The sequence below is a fragment of the Podarcis erhardii genome (genome assembly GCF_964252035.2).
Source record: "Podarcis erhardii genome assembly, chromosome: 5".
In the NCBI taxonomy this organism is placed as follows: Eukaryota; Metazoa; Chordata; class Lepidosauria; order Squamata; family Lacertidae; genus Podarcis; species Podarcis erhardii.
The window spans coordinates 7474386-7488364 of record NC_138509.1 but is presented as its reverse complement, the minus strand read 5'-3'; the positions used below and the strand labels follow the sequence as shown (position 1 = coordinate 7488364).

The following is a 13979-nucleotide window of genomic DNA, read 5'->3' as shown; positions in this document are numbered from 1 at the left end:
GGGCAAATGTAGCTGGAAAATTTACCTTTTGCCTTCAATGACAGAGATCAGTCTTACTCGAATTTTAACCTGCTAAAGTTAGTGGAACCACCTACCAAAACTGCTCCTACCATAAGTCTTAAATACAGTAGCCAGTGATTGGTAAGGCTTCTTTACCTGCAAAGGGAAACATCCTCTTCAAAACTTGAGGCTTCTGGCTGGGTTCCAGCCTTGAAATCGCTGACGTTGAAGTATGAGAGAGTGTGATTGATGAAGCCATGCATGGTTCCATTGTGACTATATGCATATTGATAGACAAGGCGCGGAATGAAATCAGAAGTGACGGATATGACAAAGGCCTGGGAGAAAAGAAAAACCTTTACCATATGAGCACAGATATGCATAGTATACTTTGGAGTCAGTTTATGGATGAGGACAGTGATCCAAAAGATATCCAGAAATCCCCAGAGAAGCTGCTTTGTGACTTGAGGACAAGAACTAGTTGGACTTTCAAGTATTATTTGTCTCCACAGCAGTGTGGAAGAGCATCCTACCAGACTGACCTATAATCTGGCTGTTTAATAAAAATAGATGTGCTGTTCAAGAGCTTTGCATAGGGGGCCTTTTATGCCTTTTTAATATAAATCTTGGCTAGATTTTTACTGCCGTCCGTTTGATGTTAGATAACAGTTTATTTGTTTAAAAGATGAGTGAACAAAGAAGGATGATAATAGAAGGATGAGCCTTCTGGCAATTTACGCAATTGAAATTGAACATATTGTTATGAGTTCTTTGGGGGGGCAGGTTGCATGCCTCAGCCCCCCCCTTTCTAATTCCTGGATCCAACATAGATTCAATTGCTGGAATAGCCAGACCAGCCTAGTAATGGCCCACTAAGTATGAGTTGTTAAGGGAACAAAAGAAGTGGCCGTGAGCCGGATAGTGAGAAGGATAAAGCCTGAATCTGAAGCAGAGTTTTGGGACTGCGATGTGAACTCAAAATAAAGCAGCAATGGAGGATAAGCTATTGATGGCTTCTAGCCACCATGGCTAGGCTCTACTTGCCGTGTCAGAGGCAGCACGTCAGTTGTCAGGAAGCACACATGGAGAGTGTGTGGTTGCACTTAATCTCTGCATTCAGATTACGCCTAGGCAGATGACTGCCCAGTGTGAGATGGGGATGTGGGAGAAATTTGGTTCAAATTTATGGGTGAACCTGCTTAATGCCTTTTTGCATAATAGAATGGTTCCTGTTGTTTTGAAGGAGGCAGCAATGTGCAACCATAACTGAAGAAGCCCACTGTGGACCCACAGGTCCAGTAGACCTTGGTCAAGGCAATCTAGAAGGTGGTGGTGATTCAGCTGCAATCAAAACACAAGAAGAGACCTACTGGATCTCACAATGCCCAACCAGATTCCCACAGGAAGCCTGCAAGTAGAACCTGAGCATAGCCCTCCGCACCTGAAATTCAGAGCAATGTCTTCAGAGATGTACTGGAGGTAGACCATAGCTATCACGGCCAGTAGACATGAATTTGTCTTTTGGTGAAGCTTATTATCTTAATGTATCCCAGTCTGGATTCAGGCCTGAGAATCAACAGGGCAGTTCCCAGGTCCCCAGAACTGGGTTGGGTATCAGTTCTGTACAGGTTTCTACTCCCTCTGAAGGAGCAGGTGATAATTTGCAGGGTGCTCTTAGATCCACTGCTTTCACTTGAGGCCAAGGTGACCTCTTGAGGACCATTACCACCTTTGGTTAGTGTGTCAAACAGGGATAACCTTGCCATGGTTACTGCACAATTAGACAACAGTAGCACAGTGTATATGGAGCTACCCTTTCAATGCTACGATGTTAGTATAAAATGCAGCTGCTATGGTGCTTAGTGGGACATCCAGCTTTACACATTTTACACCATTGCTGAAAGAGCTGTACTAGCTACCTGTTAGCTACCAAGCCAATGTCAAGGCTTTGTTGTTCAATATTCAAAGCCTCAAACAATGAACAGTCCAAACTGATTTTTGAGGTCTTCTGAGGAGCAACAACTTGGAAGTGGGTCTTCTCAGTGACAGCACTCACCTTCTGGAATGCCTTTTCCCAGGAAATAAAGTGAGGTGGAGACAGTAATGACCTTCAAACACTTAAAAAAAAAAACTTTTATGTTTAGCCGAGCTTTCCTGGACTCAGACTCTCTTGTTTAGCACACTGCTCAGTTTAATTTGCGATGTATAATTTCATTTTGTTTCAATCTAGGTTTTAGGAAATTTTTATGGAATGTTGTTGCATTTTTATCATTTTTTATGTAAACTGCTTAAATAATTATATTATATTAAGTGGTATACATTTTTATAAACAAATAAATTGATGTTTAAACAAGAAAAGCCTGAAATTCTTGACAGTTTAAGTCAAATCCCCTCTTGCCATAGCATACGTAAGAAGCCAATACTCACATTAATTATTACTGAAAATTTTCCGATGCCACTCAGAATGTTAAACCAAATCCCTGTCAGAGAGAAGAAAGATTTGTTAAGCTGTGCAGTTTCCATTCCTGTTCTCATTGCAAACCAAACTCCAGACCTCATATTTTTCTCTCCCGCCTTTCTATACACCATCTTTACCATCATTTTAAATTTAAAAAACGTACCTATATCTTTTGCTCTTACTGTATCTGGCCTCCTTAGCTCGGTGACAAACTTTTTGGCATCCAGGCGAACTTCGATGACATTGTTGAGCAGGGCAAACACAGGAGCCAGAGGAAAGGAAGCGACAAAGAGCGTGACGAATCCAAACTGTATAACTAGAAGACAGAAAAACATTCTTCCTAAGGCCTGAAAAACCAAGTCTGCAATCACTTGCAAAGCCATGGACATACAGTGCTATGCTTATATAATATATACAGTGGTACCTTGGGTTACATATGCTTCAGGTTACAGAAGCTTCAGGTTACAGACTCCACTAATCCAGAAATAGTGCTTCAGGTTAAGAACTTTGCTTCAGGATGAGAACAGAAATTGTGCTCTGGCGGCGCGGCGGCAGCAGGAGGCCCCATTAGCTAAAGTGGTGCTTCAGGTTAAGAACGGACCTCCGGAACGAATTAAGTACTTAACCCGAGGTACCACTGTATAAACTTTTAAAGTCATGGTGCACACCACTTAGGTCGACAAGGTTATAAACGACTCTTTGGCAGAGGGCTTGTTTCAGCCACCCTGAAGGAGGTAGCTGTGAGAAAGCCTCATTGAATCTTGAGGATCATGGCAACTAGCAGTTGTGAATGACATTTTCATGGGGAAATTACTGGATATTATGGATGAACTGCTTACATTGGCTTGGTCATGCTGGTAGTACCAGGATGGTACCAGCTGGAGTTCACCCCTATTGATTGTCGCTTACCACATGTGGTGGGAATGTAAAAAGGTGAAAAGCTTCTGGGAGATGATATATAATGAGTTGAAAAAAATGTTGAAATATACATTTATAAAGAAACCAGAAGCATTTTTACTAGGCATTGTTGGGAGTGATATAAATAGAAATGAATGTAAGCTCTTTTTATATGCAATAACAGCAGCAAGAATATTATTGGCCCAAAAATGGAAGCAAGAAGAATTACCGACGATTGAAGAATGGAGGATGAAGTTATTGGACTATGCAGAACTAGATAAACTAACAGGATGGATTCGAAACTGGCGGGACCAGAAATTCATGGAAGACTGGAGCAAATTTATGGACTATTTTAAAAGTATTTGTGAAGATCAGACGACGTTTGTAGGTTTGCAAGAAGTTTTGTGAGGAGTATTATTGGAAGTATTGCAAAAATGGATAAGGGGAAGGATGATTTTTTAAGAGATGTAAAGGCAATATAAAGTTAAGAAATGCATAAGAAGTGGTTAAAACGGTGGATCATCGGATCATCAGAGGTGCTGATGGAAGTCTAAAAAGATTGTATAATTTATATGTTAAAATCAATAATATATACACACACATAATCTCCTCTCCCTATTGATTGTCGCATTCAACACAGCTGATCACAGGATCCCTCTGCTTAGGCTCTCTAAATTGGGGATTGAGGGCATTTTTATTCAGGGGATCCATTCCTCCCCAGAGAACCAGTTCCAGGAGCTGGCATTATCAGACTTTTCTTTGGCCCTCATGTTAAGGAGCTCTGTTTGAAGAACTGTGTTGGAGGAGACCAAAGGTCTATCCAGTCTAGCATTCTGTTCTCAAAGTGGCCAACCAGATGCCTATGGAAAGCCCACAAAGAGCACACAAGCACATTAGAACTCTCCCACTTGTGATCTACAGCAGCTAGCAGCCATTTCCATAGTTTAATTATGCATTGTGTGAAGAAGTCATTCCTTTTTTCTGTCCTGAATATCCATTCACAGAATGACACCACCCATGGTGATTTAAGAAGTACATGAAACTGCTGAGTGAAGTGGTGGAAGGGTTTGGAGTTGGGTGTTTCCAAAATGGTGATGACACCCAGCTACCTGTGTTTTCTAGCTGAAGTGCAGAACCAGTATTTGGGAGCAGTAATTGGTTCAAAATTGGGAAAGGAGTACGACAAGGCTGTATATTGTCTCCCTGCTTATTTAACTTATATGCAGAATTCATCATGCGAAAGGCTGGGCTGGATGAATCCCTAGCCGGAATTAAGATTGCCGGAAGAAATATCAACAACCTCAGATATGCAGATGACACAACCTTGATGGCAGAAAGTGAGGAGGAATTAAAGAACCTTTTAATGAGGGTGAAAGAGGAGAGCGCAAAATATGGTCTGAAGCTCAACATAAAAAAAGAAGAAGATCATGGCCACTGGTCCCATCACCTCCTGGCAAACAGAAGGGGAAGAAATGGAGGCAGTGAGAGATTTTACTTTCTTGGGCTCCATGATCACTGCAGATGGTGAGAGCAGCCACAAAATTAAAAGATGCCTGCTTCTTGGGAGAAAAGCAATGACCAACCTAGACAGCATCTTAAAAAGCAGAGACATCACCTTGCCAACAAAGGTCCATATAGTTAAAGCCATGGTTTTCCCAGTAGTGATGTATGGAAGTGAGAGCTGGACCATAAAGAAGGCTGATCGCCGAGGAATTAATGCTTTTGAATTATGGTGCTAGAGGAGACTCTTGAGAGTCCCATGGACTGCAAGAAGATCAAACCTATCCATTCTTAAGGAAATCAGCCCTGAGTGCTCACTGGAAGGATAGATCGTGAAGCTAAGGCTCCAATACTTTGGCCACCTCATGAGAACAGAAGACCCCCTGGAAAAGACCCTGATGTTGGGAAAGATGGAGGGCACAAGGAGAAGGGGACGACAGAGGACGAGATGTTCTTGAAGCTACCAGCATGAGTTTGACTAAACTGCGGGAGGCAGTAGAAGACAGAAGTGCCTAGCGTGCTCTGGTCCATGGGGTCACGAAGAGTCGGAAACGACTAAATGACTAAACAACAACAACAATGGAATAGATGAGGGCCATTGAACTGAAACTCAGATGGATATGCTGCTGGTGGGTAGTTTGTCTGTTCAGGAAGATGGTGTCAACCAGTTCAGGTGGGAGTTACATTCTCCTTCAGTGGGCAGGTTTGCAGTATGTGCGTGCATGAATTCATCTTTATTACTGAGCTTGGATCACAGCAAGATGGAGACACTGTGGCTGAGTGGTTTACACCATTGTAAACCTTCATGTGGAGTAGATGATTTCCCTACACAAAGCATCTCATTTTTTGAGGGTTTAATCTCAACTTGTAGACTCACACAATTCCAGGCACTCGTGCAAGTGTGTGTATATCTATTGTGTATTTAAATAATACCATTGCCTACATCTTTCTTATACATGAGAAGGCATGGCAACAGAAGGGAGATAGTATTTTTCATTACTTAAAGCACCATAATGTCACAATGCCCAATGAAATGCAAATTAAATTTCTGGATGCTCTAGAGTGGCATCCACATCAGCAAAGCCTTCATGTGTGCAGAAATTTTTCTGGTGTGTGCATGGAACTTTTTTGGATAAGACTGAGGGACCACATGCCCCTTCTAATGGGTCTTGAATTGGTGAGCCGTGGGACATAAAGCAGGAAATTCAGCCTGAACGCTATCATCCACTTTTGGTCACAGGAGGGAATTGAAGGGAAATCTGTCACACCAACAAGAAAACCTCATCACACCAAAGAGTGCAGAATGGATGGACTTTTCTGACTTTTGTAAGAGGAAACCTCTGGATTAGGTTCGCATGCTGCTCTAAGGGACGCGGGTGGCGCTTTGGGTTAAACCACAGAGCCTAGGGCTTGCCGATCAGAAGGTTGGCGGTTCTAATCCCTACAATGGGGTGAACTCCTGCTGCTCAGTCCCAGCTCCTGCCCACCTAGCAGTTTGAAAGCACATCAAAGTGCAAGTAGATAAATAGGTACCACTCCAATGGGAAGGTAAACGGCGTTTCCATGCACTGCTATGGTTTGCCAGAAGCGGCTTAGTCATGCTGGCCACATGACCCAGAGGTTGTACGCCGGCTCCCTTGGCCAATAAAGCGAGATGAGTTCCGCAACCCCAGAGTTGTCCACAACTGGACCTAATGGTCCCTTTACCTTTACCTAAGAAACTGGGTGACATTGCTCCTTGTTGGCCGTGAGTTCCTTTCCTTCTGCCTTTGATTTTGTCTTGCACTATTATGTTCATATTATTAGCCCATAGTTTCATCTCTACCCTATGCTATACTAGCTCTCACCTGTAACATAGCTCTCCAAAGTTGTATCATAGAAATCTTCAAGTTAGAAGGGTCAACCAGGGCTATGCAGCCCTGACTGCTTTGGTGCAGGCTATGGAAGGGAATAGTGGTGTTTGCTTTGTGAACATTTTGCCCCTTCTGAAACAGAATTCCTTTCCACTAAACTATTCCTTCTTGGCAATTATTTGCAGCATTTATGAAAAGATGGAAAACTGTTTGCAAGGCAGTGAGGTCAGGGGAAAGGGGGAACACCTTGCTTGTTGTTGACATAACTGAACCAATGCTGTGTCACATTGTGATGCAGTAAAAATAAGGCAGTGCAGAGGAACAAGATTCACATTCAGATGCACATCTGCATGCAATTCTACACATTAGCACTTTGTTACTTTTGAAAGAATGCACATTTGAATAGAATATCACTGATTCTTGTAATGGGAATGGTATTTCTTTCCCCCTAAAGAGAAAGAGAGATGGGAAAATGTGTGCAAAAGCACAGAAGACTGGCATGTGGGTTTGTTTATGAACATTTGTTTACTTCCACAGCAAAAACCAAAACTGACAAAAAATTGATGCAGCGCTACAAAGAAAGAGCCTGACTATTGTGTGTCTGCAATAGCCGCTAATGATTTCTCACATAATTGATGTATACAACATGCCTCCACAAGATGCTCCAAGATGACACTTTCAAATCCTGCTACATCGTGGAGATTACAGAAGAATGTGGCAATATTTCTTTTGTTTTGATGGATTCTCCTGCTTCAGGGGGAATTCTTCTAAATCTTCAGAATTAATCCTGGAAGGCTTAGAGACCCTGAACCGCTTTCCGCCTCGCTTTATATGGATGCTAGACTTCTGACTGCCTTCAGCAGGAAAATAATTAATTCTGTTATATTGGCTTTTTGGAAACTTTCCAACGAAGTACCACAGAAATCCTTGGTTCACGTACTCATGCTTAGTAGAAGGGAAGGGAAAAACTGGATAGCAAAATACGTTCATTGCAATCTAAACAGAAGTTCAGCTGGATGCAGGACAGAGAATCTGCTGGTAGAATGGTGTCCTGCATATCCTTAGAGCGTTTATTTGGCAAAGGAATGTATATCCCATCCTTTAAAAAATTCTCAGGACATGAAGCTGGGCTGGAGCCTAGGGTCATTGTTCTTAAGTTTGACTTTCTTATTTTAATGTTCGCTTTCTGTTGAGGAACCAGCCATCACCCCTGACTGGGGCATGGCAATTACGCTGTAAATATCCTTCCTGCTAGGTTGCCTTAAAGGTAAAGGTAAAGGGACCCCTGACCATTAGGTCCAGTCGTGGCCGACTCTGGGGTTGTGGCGCTCATCTCGCTTTATTGGCCGAGGGAGCCGGCATACAGCTTCCGGGTCATGTGGCCAGCATGACTAAGCCACTTCTGGCAAATCAGAGCAGCGCACAGAAACACCGTTTACCTTCCCACTGGAGTGGTACCTTTTTATCTACTTTCACTTTGACGTGCTTTCGAACTGCTAGGTTGGCAGGAGCAGGGATCGAGCAATGGGTGCTCACCCTGTCGCAGGGATTCGAACAGCCGAGCTTCTGATCGGCAAGTCCTAGGCTCTGTAGTTTAACCCACAGCGCCACCTAGGTTGCGTTAAGTCTCAACATTTGCCCTGTGCCGTCTCTTCGAACAGTATTCCCATGATGGCAGCTACAAACTAGACCCAGATGCAGTCAAGGTGCAGCTCATTTTTGAAGCTCACAAAGTCTTCAGCTAATTATAAGAGAGTGTATTATTATTGATTTTTAGCTTTCAAAAAACCTCTCCCGTTATCAAGATCAAGTTATTATTGGAGCAGTATTAGTGTTCTGGCATGCAGTGTGCCCTTACCACAGCACATTGAGTTTCTGTTTAAGTTATATTTCATTTCTGGTTTGAAGTCAGCTAGTGAAATGTATAAAGCATCATGCTAGCTAGTGACAGGGTGCTGCTTATTCTAGCAAGCATTCTGGGCAGATTTCACAAAACAAAACACCTCAATCAGCATTGGCTACCGGGGTAGAACTGCACATTGTAAGAAACAGAGGGGATAGTGCTGAGAAACTGGCCCTTGTTGGGCTTCGTCTCCATCATGAAACTTCCTTTGGGCCTAGATCTCATTATGCTGTATGTTTCATTGCTCTTGCTCCATTTAATGATGTGGAAGGAAAGGCGTTCAAGATAATGACATCAATTCCAGAGTGACTTGTACTATAGAAGTGGAGGCAGGTATCTGATATGGGCCTGCCATTTTTGTTGGCAGGTCTGTGTTTCTTATTACACATATTTTTGCCTTTCTCACTCACTGGATCATATAAGTTCTATTCTGAACTTAAAAGTGGAAAGTGTAATGCTGGTGGTCAACAAAAGAGGTTTAAAGACTGTCTCAAGGCAAATCTTTAAAAATGTAGTATAAACACCGAGAACTGGGAAACACTGGCCTGCGAGCGCTCCAGTTGGAGAACAGCCTTTACCAAAGGTGTCATGGACTTTGAAGACACTCGAACTCAAAACGTGCTAAGAGGAAGGCACGCTTGGCAAATCCACACCACGATCAACTCCCGCCTGGGAACCAATGTCCCCCTGTGGAAGGACGTGTGGATCCAGAATTTGGCCTCCACAGTCACTTACGGACTCATTGTTAAAACTGTGTTTATGGAAGACAATCTGACTCAGCTACGAGTGATCACCAAAGAAGAAGAAGAAGAAGAAGAAGACTTTTGCCTTTGGAGGACCTTACACATGACTCTAAACTAGGGGTTCCCATGTACTGTTTCAGAATATCTCCCCCTTCTCCATCTTCTTCATGAAATTAAGAACAAGATCAGCAGAATACAAAGTAAAGTGCATGTATAAATACGAAGAAGATCCGCAGAAGGGACATGGAAAAGAGTTAAGAGCCTCGGACAGATCACCAGGTTGATGGACTATATGGAATTGATAGAAAGGACTGGCAGAATCCGAGACCAGGGAGAAGAGACAGTGGAAGAAGATTGGAAAAAAAGTTTAAAAGTTATTTATAGAACTATTGTAAAATTAATGAGTGTTAGAAAAATGTTGGAATGAAATTACATGGCTATAGTAGAAATGATATAAGGAGTTAAGTACAAATAAGTTTTATGGTATTAATGGTAAGATAAGGTTAAAATAAATTAAGATAAGAATGGATTTGCTGAAATAATTAATAACTAGAATACAAAAAAGGGAGGTGTGAGGAGGTCGATGAAACAAGTAAATGAAAGACAAAGAAATGGAAAAGTTGGATGTGTTTTCAGCTGTTTTTGTTTTTATTTTTGTTTTGGATGTATTTTTTTTTGTTTTTTTGTATTGTAATGTATTGATTTGTTTTGCTTACTTTTTCTAAAGTTTTCTTTATTTCTTCTTCTTTCTGTAATCTTTAAACTTTTAATAAATATTATTTTTTAAAAAACAACAGAATATCTCCCCCTAACATACAGACAGGTAGAATTGCCCTGCTATCTCTCAGATTGTATGGCCAAAAAGGACCAGAACAGGTGAAGACGGATAATCACACGAAGCTACACAGATTTCAAAACTGAATCCAATCAAGGTGGCATTTTAGGATTAGGCTACATCAGTATTTCCATTCCTTCTCAGGAGCATGTTGCTGCATTTCACCACAACATTTTTTCCCCTTGCAGTTAAAAATTTCCTTTCTGAATTCAGTGACTCTCTCTGTGAGTCCTGTTCTTTTACCCAGTTTTGAAAGTATGCAAACATTCTCCCCTGAAGTGCTCCTTTCATCTTCATTTTCTGCCTGATGCCCTTTCAGAACAATCTCAACTGACAGCTTCAGTGCTGAGCATCTCAAAGAACTTCCGCTCCATGTGGGTGGTCTGTGTCAATCAGCAGTGAACCTGACAGCTGAATTTAGTGATACATACTGTGCACCACAGGGAGAAGAAGGTTTAATTTTACTCTGGCTTTCCATCTTTCTTGAATCTCATAGCCAGCACTCAGCATATTGTGTCGCATGGTAAAATTACAAAGATGGTGAGCCATTAATATGAAAGATAATCAGATTCACCTGCTGGAATATGTGTGTGTAATTGGAATAAAAATATTTAAATTGTACCTGAAGCCAGAAATAAAGAGGGAGGCCACTGATATTGGGCTGAGGGCTTAGATTGCAGCAAGAACCTGAATCGCTGTGCAAGCATAGGCTGAGGCCGGCGTGGCCTTGCCACCTCCTCCTAACCTGTATGCTATAGGCAAGCCAAACTCTGCCCCAAGCACAAGCAATGGGTTTTCCTGAGTGTGTCTGGTTCCTCATCTGTTGGTTAAGGGAGACTCACCTCCCCAAGCCCCACGACTCCGAACGTGTGGTTTGAGTGGGTCTCTGTGGAAGGCCTTTTTTGCAATGGTGCCTCTCCATTTGCATATACTACCATTAGGCGTTATTCTCTCTCCTGTTTAATTTCAAGCTGTTAAATTAGGTTAGTTTATTCTGATTGTTTTATGCAATGCCATATGGATTTTTTTTTTTTACTTTTTACTTTTTATTGTCATTTTCCAAAAAAACAACAAAACAACAAAAATCTTTACATTCATTCTTAATATCATCTTATTTACATTGCACTAAATCGCGCTTCAACTTCCTTCCCTCCCAGTTGCGGTTTTCATAATATACATCTCCTCTTACAGTTTTTTCTGCTTTTCTACACAAGAGTTATCCTAGTCCTGCTGTACTTCTTAAACTTCTACAGTTCAATTCTATATATGTCATAAATTTACTCCATTCTTCTGTGAACTCTGTAGTTCTTAAGCTTCTACAGTTCAATTCTATATATGTCATAAATTTACTCCATTCTTCTGTGAACTCTGACCCTTTTCGGTGTCAAATTTTGTTTATCATTATTGCTAATTCAGTATATTCGAAAAGATTTGCCTGCCACTGCATAACTGTTGGTATCTCTGATGACTTCCATTTTTGTGCTACAAGGACCCTAGCTGCCACCATTGCGTATTGAAATAACTTATGGTCTTCTTTTTTTATTTCGTCCCCTATTATCCCTAATAGGAATGCCTCCAGGTTTTTTTGGAAGGTGTATCTGAAAAGTTTCTTTAATTCATCATAAATCAGGTTCCAAAATCTCTTCATTTCTCGCATACCCACCACATATGATAAAGGTCCCCATCTTTATTTTTACATTTCCAACAAACTTTGTTTCCCATTTTGTACATTTTCGCCAATTTGACGGGGGTAATATACCACCAAATATGGATTTTTTTTTACTTATTGACCTCATGAGTATTTCTAATTGTTCCTAGTATAAGGTTACCAGATTTTTTTTCAAGGAATCCAGGGACACTTTTTTTTTGAAAAGAGAAAAAAAAAGTTATGAAAAAGCTTGCTTTTTTTAAAAAAGAAGAAGTAATATCTTCTCTTCTGTAGTCTTCTCTGTTGTGCAGCCTTCCTCTTTTTTCTCCTGCCTCTTTCTCTGTCTTCCTTCTCCTCTCTCCTCTCTCCTTCTCCCTGCGTCAGCTCTGGGGTTTACCTGGTCTTGGAGTGCTGCTGGGCAGTTGGCTGAGTGGCCGCACGCTCTCGTGCCTGGCTTGCTTTGAGTCGCAGGGATGTGTGTGTCAGCGGCTCCCCCAGTTGATGTGCCGGGCACCCCCAGTTCCCCTTTGGCAGCGGCAGTGGCAGCCTCAGCAGCCCGGAGCCAGCCTGGTAGCGTAGTTGGCTCTGGCTGACTTCAGGAGCTGCTCACTGCCATGGCGCCCACCATTTTGTCTTGCCAGAACTCCCCATATGATGTGTCTTGCGCCGTTGAACCAATCATGCAACATTCATTCCCTACTAATAAATCTACAACACTTAAAATATAAATCCGGGGACATTAAATGAAATCCGGGGATATTCCAGGGATGGATTTTGTCTGGGGACAGGTTTGTAAATCCAGGGACTGCCCCTGGGAAACAGGGACATCTGGTAACCATATCCTAGTAGGTTTTTTTTAAAAAATGTTTTTAAAGAACAGGAGTAAGTTCTGCATGCTTTATAAAAGTTCTACAGTGGTGCCTCGCAAGACGAAATTAATCCGTTCCGTGAGGCTCTTCGTATAGCGGTTTTTTCGTCTTGCGAAGCAAGCCCATTGACAGCTTAGCGGATTAGCGCTATTAGCGGTTTAGCGGCTTTTAGCGATCAGCTGTTAAGCGGCTTATCAGCGGTTCAGCTGATAAGCCACTTAGCAGCTTAGGAAAAGGGGAAAAAACCCGCAGGAACTCACAAGACATTTCGTCTTGCGAAGCAAGCCCATGGGGAAATTCGTTTTGCGAAGCACCTCCAAAATGGAAAACCCTTTCATCTAGTGGGTTTTCCTTCCGTCTTGCGAGGCGTTCGTCTTGCGGGGCACCACTGTATAAGCTTTTTAGAAAAAAGACGGCTTTGATACACTAGCGGATGAAAAGAGATATTTCAAAAGCCTTACTCATTTCCATGTATTCTGGGGTCAGACCAGTGAAAGGTTCCAAGGCGTGGTCCAGCTCCCATTGCTGAGGTGGTTTGGAAGGATCAGATTCATTTGTCTTCGTCTCAGGCCTCTCATCCTTTAGCTTCCGGAACAGTTTTTTTAACTTACTGGGGAATAAAAAAAAATAAAATGTAGGCAATAAATTTAATTAAAACAGGTTGGGGATCTCAAACGGAACTTTTAACAGCCTCACTTGTTGCCCAGGGAAGCAGCTTAAAAGAAAAGCATTATTTTTTGTTTTATGTAGCAAACATAAATGTGTGTGGAAGATGCTCAGGCCTCACTGGGTCGTTCCATTTCATCCTCACAACCATCCTGAGGCTGAGATGACAACAAACCAAGGAGCTTTCTGGCAGTTCACCAGGGCATAGCTGTCAACGTTTCCCTTTTTTAAAGGGAAATTCCCTTATTCCGAATAGGATTCCTCGCAAGAAAAGGGAAACGTTGACAGCTATGCACCAGGGATGTGAGGTAAGAGCTCTCGCTGCCTGAATTTACTTAAATAAACACATAAAGCATTGTCTGGAAAATAAACTTTGGAGTATATTAATCAAGTATTCTCCAGGAATGACACCAGAGATACCAGCTTAAGGACACCCATGAAAAAAGATGCTCAAAGAATGTTTCACATGCACCATACTTAGGAGTAAAAATCCAGGTTAATCCTCTCCTGCCAGGATCTTAACAAAGGGCCACGCTAAACCTTCCTCCCTGCAGTCTGCAATAAATCCCTTGAACCTGAAGTATGCGTGCTATGCAAAAGAGATTAT

The 13979-nt window shown here is 42.0% G+C and overlaps 1 protein-coding gene across 1 annotated transcript in view; it reads right to left on the bottom strand.

Moving 5' to 3' along the window:
* Positions 1-13979, bottom strand: part of ANO2 (anoctamin 2) — a 137986-nt gene that overhangs the window by 6120 nt on the left and 117887 nt on the right. Inside the window, exons 19-22 of the mRNA XM_081860946.1 lie at positions 13168-13316; positions 2622-2774; positions 2428-2480; positions 157-338 (exon numbers count right to left, since the gene is read on the bottom strand). Of these exons, the coding sequence (XP_081717072.1) occupies positions 157-338; positions 2428-2480; positions 2622-2774; positions 13168-13316 (537 nt within the window). The remainder of the gene's footprint in view (positions 1-156; positions 339-2427; positions 2481-2621; positions 2775-13167; positions 13317-13979) is intronic.